Source organism: Sinohyriopsis cumingii, chromosome 6, assembly GCF_028554795.1.
Source record: "Sinohyriopsis cumingii isolate HCF-2022 chromosome 6, ASM2855479v2, whole genome shotgun sequence".
Classification (NCBI taxonomy): Eukaryota; Metazoa; Mollusca; class Bivalvia; order Unionida; family Unionidae; genus Sinohyriopsis; species Sinohyriopsis cumingii.
Genome location: NC_142966.1, coordinates 147,966,359 through 147,976,399, shown reverse-complemented (window position 1 = coordinate 147,976,399; position 10,041 = coordinate 147,966,359). Strand labels below are relative to the sequence as shown.

The 10,041-nt window shown below is 35.3% G+C and overlaps 1 protein-coding gene across 5 annotated transcripts in view; it reads right to left on the bottom strand.

The window, feature by feature from the left end:
- LOC149798233 (protein mothers against dpp-like) overlaps positions 1-10,041 on the bottom strand; it is a 69,985-nt gene that overhangs the window by 12,912 nt on the left and 47,032 nt on the right. For all 5 annotated transcript variants that reach the window (XM_089963347.1, XM_089963351.1, XM_089963348.1 and 2 more), the window contains 3 exons: positions 7,177-7,365; positions 4,304-4,462; positions 412-633 (listed from right to left, as the gene is read on the bottom strand). In XM_089963347.1, the coding sequence (XP_089819473.1) occupies positions 412-633; positions 4,304-4,462; positions 7,177-7,365 (570 nt within the window). The remainder of the gene's footprint in view (positions 1-411; positions 634-4,303; positions 4,463-7,176; positions 7,366-10,041) is intronic.

Here is a 10,041-nt window from a genome sequence, read left to right as displayed (position 1 = left end):
ATGACTAGCCAGTTAGAAGGAAAAATATGATTTTCCAGACAGCCATTGTGGTAGTCATATATGATGTCTAAGAAGCAATATTTCCACTTAGGACCAACCAGACATCACAAGAAATCTCTGTTGGTGAAAACTCCCATGTTGATATACATTCAAGAGAAATAGCAAGAACAAAAATTTTTCAAGACGGTTACTGTGGTGGCCACATCTGATGTTGAAGCAACATTTTATTTAGTACCAATGAGATCATGGGATGAAAAGTAGTTCAGGAGTAGTAGTGATAATAAACTTGGGCTAACAGATGGATGGATGACAAATGGTGGACGATGGTTGAAAAACCATCCCATGAATGTTTACAGACCATCATGTCAAAATTTTCAAGGCAGAAAGAATTCAAAAGGTTTTTTTCTTTACCTTTGCTGATGTGTCTTCTCGTGTTTTCGATGGTAGAGTTCCTGTTGACATTGGAGAGTAGCCCTAGACAGAACCGGTCATTGTTATTGGAGGGATCAGTGAATCCGTCTACTACAATGCTACTGGAGTGGGCATGAAAAGCCTCACCCACCCTGTTATTCAGCTCATAGTAGACAATGGAGCACCAGTACTGTGGCTCTTGATAGGTCACAGGCTGCATGTCTGCAAAATAATAGCACCAATCATTTAGATGGGTTCTACCTGTATCCACTGCAACTGTTGAAATTTCCACTATCTTACTATCACCTAAAATCTTCTGAGGAATGTTTATCACAACAGAGCTGCTCAAATGAAATGGAGCATGTCTTGAAACTTCGACAAGGAACCACTCAAGGAAACCCCCGAGATATTGTTTCAATATATTTATTCAAGTTAGATATTCAAGGTTAAAGTTTTGCTGACTGCGTAAGATCAAGCTAAATTGTGCGCTTGTCAATATAAAAGTTTAAAAGTTTGAAAAAATTATATGCGTGTTATTCTGAGGTTTTTGCTCAATTGTGATAACAAGTATTTTATCCTAAAATTCCCAAATGTATACAAATTTCAGTAATTAAAGCCTGAAAGTTGAGTAAGGTCACCTACTTATAAATATATCACATTTGTCTACCTCAAGTGGTATTGGCTTGATCGTGCTAACCATATTTTTGTCCCAAAAATTATCAAGTCCAAAACAAAATTCAGAAATGAGAGTAAGTGGTAGATTTTATGCCTGCTATATGGTAAATAGTATTATTACGTATCTTTTATGTAAAACCCTCTTTCTTTGGTTGGAAACATGACCTTTTGAATCTAGACTCACATTTTCCTTGTCCACACAAACGTTTCGTCAAGATATAAGGCACAGAACCGAATGTATTCAGTGGAAATAATTTTTCTTCTTTCAGTTTTGGTGACCTTAACTTTTGACCTATTGACCTAAAGCTGACAGGCGCTTTTCTTGTATCATATGCATACCATCAACATTTGGTCATAGTTATTCAGTGCAAACTGTTTTCCCTTCTAGAATCTCTCTGACCTTGATTGTTGACCTTTTAACCCTTAAATTAATAGGTACCTTCCTTGTCTTTGTCTCAAATGCAAGCTAACCATACTGTCAGGTCAAAGAAGGTGATTCGAGTCTCGGATTCGGCTAATGTGGTTATGTGAGAAAGCTTGCCAGTAGCTTCTCGTGGGTCGGTGGTTCTTTCCGGGTTTTTTTCAGGTTCATCCTCCACCATTAATACTGGCCGCCATGTATAGCCTATCTTGTGCTGAAAATGGCATTAAACACTACACAACAACAACAAAGAAGGTGATAAAGAATTTTCAAGATATTATGATGAAAACATTCTTTCTCCTTGCAATCACTATGAGCTTGACCTATATAACTTTCAGACACCAAGACCAACAATTATCTTTCATATCTCAAATTCAAAAAACTTCCAAAATTTGACAATGGTAAATGGTGCAGAACTTGAGTTATCGTGTGGGAACAGATGTTCATAATTTAACTGTTCCTAAATAGGCTTAAAAAATCAAACCATATCTACTAATGAACATTATAAACAGTGCAAAAATTTCATGGCTCTAAGTTAAGAGCTTTTATGCATTTTCACCAAAATGTCTTAGGGACTGCCACATTTACAGATATATGGCCATACAGACATATGGATGGACTGCAGCAAAACATTAAGAACCCCTCTTCTATCAGTGGCCATACAGACCTGTACGATAAACTCTTGATGATTTGACTGAAATGCAGTGGACCAGATATCATACAGGTATTTATAACTAAAGTAGTCTTTGCTTTAACACCAAACAGTAGTGATGCAAACCCAAACATGGGCTGATTATACAACCCAGTGAGTGCTGGTTTGTGGCAAGTCATATGATAGATCTTTGAGCTATAGTGCATGGTCTTGTAATTGGATCAATTTCTGATATCTATTTTCATTCACATGCATAAAGTGAAATGTACCTATATACCAGTATGCATTGTGATTTTGTTCAAATAATAATGGTGATTCTAATATAAAAATAACATAATATAATAATCAACGCAAACTTGTGATTTAGTTAGTTTTAGTTCAAATCCTGACCTTTTTTCTGACCACTACTGCTCTTTAACACCACTGATGCATGGTCTTGTAATTTTATCGATTTTCTGTTATCTATTTTCATTCACATGTATAAAGTATAATGTATTTATATATCATTATTCATTGTGATTTTGTTCAATTAATGGTGATTGTAATATAAAAATTAAAAAAATATAATAACACAACTTCTGATTTTGTTATTTTTTGTTCAAATCATGACCTTTTCCAACCACTACAGCTCTTTAACACCACTGTTGGTAGATGGTTAAATTTAGGTATGGCAAAATCAAATTGAATAAACTCATAATGAGTCATTTTCCTGGTAACATTCACAAGTTCTTGTAACTTCCTGCTGCACTTTGGGTGATGTGAGATAATTGGAGCAGAACTGGTTACTCAAATATTACCGTTCTTAAGCCTTAAACAAATTTACTCTACAGGTACATTCAATTATTTTATGCCAGAAATTATCACAAGTCAGGCTGTCCATATAAAAAATTACCTCTTCCCCAACCACATACTGCTGATATTTTCAGCATCTGCAATAGATTGTTTAAATGGAATATATTTTGGGGGATTTAGGCAACCTGTCTAGAATAACATAACAGGTTTGTTAGAAGGAACATGTGTGTACAATCAAATGCTTCTTCCTGTGATGTACTTGTACACTGGAACAATAATGAGCCAATGAGAAAAAAATGGAAAATAATTATAAGAATAGATGACTAGCGCTATTACAAATATAAAATACTGTAGCTATCACAAATGCAAAATTAGCATAATTTTGAATTTTCATGTCAAGTGACCTTGTCCTTTGATCCAGTGAGCTTGAGAATAAATAGGGACATTCATTAGCACAAGTGCAGAGTCTGAACAAATGACATTTTAACTTGTGACATTAAAGTGAAATCATGCATGTACATGATAGATTGTCAGAGATTAATACATTGATAGAACTCTGGCATGCTGCATCTATTACAGAAAAACTGAAGAACTGATACCTTTAGCCCTTTGTAAATCATATCTGGACTACCCTGCATTGTTCTGAAAGCAGGTTTTGATGCATTTACACACATTTAATGCTTCTACTATACAAGTGCCTCCAGATGCCACTGGTAAACAACTGCTATTTGCAAAGTCAATATTTAGCACTACCTGATGGAATGTCCCCTCAAAAGAACATTATTCAGCAAGTTTGTATGATGTCATAGCATGTACTACCATACTGGATGAATCCTAACAGCCAATCTAAGAAAAAGGACATCAGAGATTCACCCAAAAGGCAAGTGGCTGCCACCACTTTAGCATGTAGAATCACAGAATCCAGACAAACATCTGTATGTGAGAATTCAATTTATCTCAATATCTGTTAGCCAAGATACTGTTTTACAAACAAAACTGAAAAAAAGTCTAATTATCCTACAAAGCACTAACAATGACCACAAATTAGTGGAATCTCTTTTTATAGGATAATAGCCTGGGATTCAACACCTGATGTGAAAGTAAGCAAAAATGCTCCTACTAATCATTTTATATTTTATCAATGTGCAGTTTCTACCAGCCAGATACTGTCAGCTGGTAGCATGCTGTTCTATTCATAGCAAATTACTGCACAATTTAGCAACAGACTACTGTTATGAGCTGTTGTTCAGTGGTCGGTGTATAGTGGTTAACCCTATATTTTGACATACATATTTCTGTATAATTCAGTGAAATCATGGCTGTAAATGCTCTGTAGGTAGATGACTACTCACTTGGTGGGATGTTATCCAATGCAAACTGGGGGGGTCCTGAAGGTGAGGTGTCCATAGGAGCAGTATTGTTCTGATTGTTTTGGTTTTGTCGAGCAATTTGCATGTTGTTTGGCGGTGATCCGTCCTCATGGGCTTGGTATGCTGGCGGAGGTGTATCTGCTAGAAGTCATAGACGAAACTTGTATCAGCAATGAAAGTTATTTGACGTGTAAAAGTAATTACCAGTAACAAATAACTGTTGCAATAATTATTAATAAAAGATTATATTATCATTAAATGTAGCTAACAGTACCTAATTTTGTTTCCAAATAAGTATTTAAAACAAATTAGGTACTTTTAGTTAAATGTAATGACAATGACCTGAAAATATACACAGTTGCAAAAGAAAAAATTCACAATGCACTATCTAAGCAGAAATAAACCAAATGTCAAAGGGCCAAAGCTTTGACAAGAGTCATTCTAAGGCAGAGACACTATACAAGGTGAAAATTTCCAGGAATTCATGATAAGACCATTTTTTTTCTTTTTAATTGTTAAATGCTGAATCCATCTCTGATATTTATCACCAGTAACTAGATTTTCAAAGTAGCTGCTGTTGTACATATATCTAATGTCAGCTTGGCTTGATTTTCATTTAGGAGAAAGTGGGAATCATTTGAAGACTTTTAGTGAAAACCCTATGTCATAATGATCAGTCATTTAGAGGTAGTAGTCACTACAAGCATTTTAAGACAGTCATCATGGCAGCCATATTGGATGTACAACTATCACAATTTTAATTTAGGCCCAACTAGGTATCTTAAAAAGTCTTTTGCTGAAAATTCATGGCTGATATACTATTTTCAAGATGGCCACTATGGCAGCCATATTGAATTTTTAAGCAGCAGCATATTTGTTTAGGACTAACTAGATCATGGATGTGTCTGTGTACATTTTAAAGGCAATCCTCCATGTAGTTTACGATGAGTAGCAATAAAAGTTTGGTTAACAAACAACAGACAACAATACCAGTTCTTTTGGTCTATGACCGTAGAGTTGAAAGTAAGAGTACTATAAATGGAACACAGTACGACACCAATCCATAAGTAAAGATAAAACAATGGTTTTAGTAACAAAGAGCTTGAAGTTTAAGGTACCAACTCCCAAACACCCATTAAAAGTTTCACTGTAATGCTAAAGAGAACTTAAGTTCTGGTCTGAATGAAATGCTAAGACAATATCAACTTTTAGTAACAGTTACTCAGGCTCCAAATAAGAGGGGTTTTCTTGTGTATTGGGGAATACAAATGTATTGTGTAGTGCTTAAGTTATGGTACAAAAATAAATGCAATGGCCAAATCCGTTTTTATGACAGTGACCTTGGAGCCCAAAATCAATACAGTGCAACTCTGCTATAACGTGATAATTGGGGTCCAAAACATTGTATCGCATTAATATCGGGGTTGCGTTAATGCTGGGTTTTACAGTATTTTACTTTTTTTCAGAGAACAACTCATTGCCACATGTACATGTATACATGTCTACTGTATATGATGAATAGGGTATCAACACCATTTACTATCATGCTGCCGTGGCATGCAGTTCATCTATAATGCATGTAATTCCATTGAAAAATTGCACACAGATTTACAACATTCAGTCATTTTTCCCCCAGATCATTGTGTCTGAATTCAACGTCTAATATACAACATAAACTGAGTATCAACACCGTTTACTTGCCGTCTGATATCGTACTGTTGGGGCTTGCAATTAATCCATAACATATGTAATTCCATTGCAAAAATTGCATACATATTTAAACTATTCAATAACCGTCAGACATCATTATGCGTCTGAATTCAATGAGAAAATATTAACAGCAAAATTAGGTTAGGAAAGACAAATCACATGTATGGTTCAGTACGTTCCAAGGTCTATGAACCGTGTCTGTACAAATTTCACACTGCTAAAATTTTCTCATGCATTTCCATGTACATTTATCCATTGCAAATTTCCAATAATTGTTCCTTCCTAGGGATAGTTTGCCACAGGGATGCCTATTATGCTAGCCCTGTGTACAGCAACTGTTACTGCTTGGTTTTGGTAAATTCCTTTTTTTATTTTATAGTGCATGTACCTTGTCTTCCCACCCTAACATACTGTCCAAATATCTAACATGGGCTAGGAAAGATCTTCTGAATGAAATCTATACCCTTCCAGTACATAAGACAATGACTACTGCCTTAAATTACTAAGTTTAATATTAAGTAAATTTACTCTTTTTATCCAATGTTCTTCACAGAGACATATGAAAAATAGGCTTGTGCCATGGATGCTGTTGCCAATTTTCAAGGTTACATGGATGCTATTGCCAACTTTGCCTTAAACTGTTTGGAGAGAGGTAATTCTGCTCAGATATCAGGGTCCAGCTTGGACCTTCACTGGAATGCAATGCCATGCTTTTGTAAGATTGAGATGACTTCTGACAAGTTAAAAATGAAAAATTATCACATGTTACACATATTAGTGGAATGAGGGAAAGTTGTAAAAAGCAAGATTTACTACTTGAAATGGAATATCTCAACAAAAATTCAGGGACTTCCAATGTAAAGTGAGGTGACTAGACAGCCCTAATTGGTACAGAAGAATCATCCATGCGACTACCAAACAGAAACCATTCTTCTTTCAGTTACAGTAGTCTTAACCTTTGACCTTTCGACATGAAAATCTTTAGGCTGCTTCTTTACCTTCAGTGCAAGCAATCCACAATGTTTGCTGATATTAGATTAGAGCACTAGAGTTAATGTGGTGGACAAAACTGGAAACATAGGGACATTAACATAATCTGCCACAACTTATGGCAGGCATTTAAAAAAGGTGTTAAAACATTCTACCTGGAAGACCATAAGGACTACCAGGTCCTGAGCTGCAAGGCGAAGTGGGTCCAGGACTGTTAAAGTGGTTTGGATATGTGACATTGTGTGGCATACTGGGTTCAGGGATCTGTTGAAAAGGTGGCATCGATGGGGGTCCATGACTGGCTGGGAACTCGCTGTAGCGTGGGACTAGAACTGGTGGCAGCACTGAAACAGATATAAATGATTCCAGATTTACATGCAATGGAACTTGCTTATCAATCTTGTCAATTCTTATGTGTTGTACTGTACTAAGGGTTTCTAGACTTGCTATTTCATAATGCTCCACTTCCAAGTAAAACTTCTGAAATGGGTTTCAAGAAATCCAAAGCATACATGTGCCTTTTGTGTAAGCAAAATGTGAGAAAGTTTCATTAACAAGGACATTTACATGTTTACTAAACATCTATAAATTTTCTTATATTCTGCTGTTTTCCAAGGTTATATGGCAGGTTTGTAGAGTAGATTTTTTTCTGCTTCTGCAATGCCTTTGAGTTCATGCAAACATGAAGGAAAGGAATTATCTATTAAGAATAACTCCTTTGAGATCTAATGTTTTTCTTATGACTGAATCATTAATTTTGCTACTACACTGTTTTTATTTTACCCATGTATACCATATTCAACACCATATCTGAACAATATGTTTCATAATTCTTGTTTGGGTGAATGATCATCAGAATAATGCACACCCATGATGTCACTGTTCTCCATCATGTGCTACAACACACCAGGGGAGTTATCTCCCTTTGTCTACACTGGGAGCTGTTTTTGCTTGGCGGCATTCTCTCTCTCTCTCTCTCTCTCTCTCTCTCTCTCTCAATGATAGTTGCATTATGGTTCACTAAAAAGTTTCATACTTTGCGAAGAATTTTTATTTTTTAAAGAAAAGGAATTTCTCATTTTTCCTCACTGGTTATCCTTGTTATTCAAAAAAAGAAATATATACATCTCAGGTACTGTCAAAATAAGTTTTTAATTCACTTTATTTTGGTATATGATTTTCATATAGTGCAAAGTAGACATCATTGAAGATTTTTGGTAAAAACCTTGTGTCAAAATGATCACCTATTCAAGGGTGTAGAGACAGCTCATTATTAAGACAGTCATAGTTGCAGCCATACTTGATGTACAACTGGCACCATTTCCATTTAGGACAAACTAGGTATCATACAAAGTCTATTGCTGAAAATCCCATACTGATATAGCCATCAATTTGGAGAGAAAAGGAAATAAAAAATATTTCAAGTTATGACAATCCATTCAGGAGTAGTAATAAGAAGATTCTGAAGACGGTTGCTGTGGTGACAATACTGGACATCAGATCAGCACCATTTTCATTAGGATCAACTGGACATCATAAGTCTTCTGGTGAAAACCCCACATCAATATGACTTTCTCTTCAAACAGAGATATGACAGGATTTGCAAGATGGCTACATGGTGGCCATATTGGTTCAAAGATAGCATCATTTATAATGAAGACCTGCTAGAATGCATAAAAAGTATTTAAGTGAATACTCAATGTTGATATGACCATCCAATCAAAAGAAGCAGCGAAAGCATGGATTTTTAAGGCAGCCACTGTGGCAGCCATACTGGACACTGGATCAGTACCATTTGCATTTAGGACCAACTGGATGTCCAAGCAGCACAATTTTCATCTGATTAAAGACCACTATTATCTTAAATACCGTGTTTAGTACTGATAGACAAATTTTTACTAAAGAATCTGCATGATGCATGTAAGTGACCGACAATCATACCTCTGTAGGCTTGTATGCCTTTTTCTTGCACATTTGAAAGGTTTATCATGAAATTTATTCTGAACTATAGCATATACTCGTATATAAGCAGAATAATTTAGGAAATAAATAAAGTCCTGGAAGAAGAGGGGGGGGGTTGGGGTTGGCTTATCTGCAGGCCTATGTCTAAACTTGATAGTTTTTAAATCTTTATGTTGACTACTGTAATGGCTGTAAATCTTGGGACACAAAAAAAATAATTTTCTCTATGTCCTAAGACATATGCATGTAAAAAAAAAATTATTTTCAGTGTCCCGACACTTATTAAACTGTTATAAAGCACTATGATTGATTCTGTTATTATTTAGCATGTACATATTTTCTGATTTCTCCAACATGAAATTAAATAAAGGTGAATACAGATTTCATAATTTGTGGGCCGGTTGAGTTTACCCAGGAGACCAGTCTGAACTATAATGTACAGTACTTACACAGTGCAAAGTGTGCATAGCATCACTTAAATCTTTATTTATTCCCAAACATATTAGATGCAGATTTTGTTTTATTCATTATTTCGACCAAAGTGCATTCTTCCTCAAAACATTTGAGCTAGCCCATAATAACTGTTTCATTTATGTTCAATCACGTGCTCACAAATTACTCATTTTCAATGATGTAAAAGATCCTACAAAATGAGGTAATATTTACGAAAAAGTACTCACATTTAATTGTACAAAACACATAACCAGCATAATTTACATTTTCACGAAGAGTGGTAATAATAAAGGCTAAAATTCTCATTATAATCAACTAAGATCATCATCAATCTACTTTAGTTTTGTGTTTTGGCTGAACAACATAACAACTTTCCACACAATGGAAAGCTTGAACGTTTTGGCATCTCCTTTGTTGATAGTTGGCCTGATGTCTTTTGTTTTTTGACTGCAATACAGGCCAGTTAATCATTAAAACCCTGAAACTGGCTTGTGTTAAGACCAGCAACAACACCAATACATTAATGTGCAATTGCCTTTCATTCCATAATATTAGCATGATTATGTAGTTTTGTAAAATGGGGTGTAAGGCATACCTGAAATCTT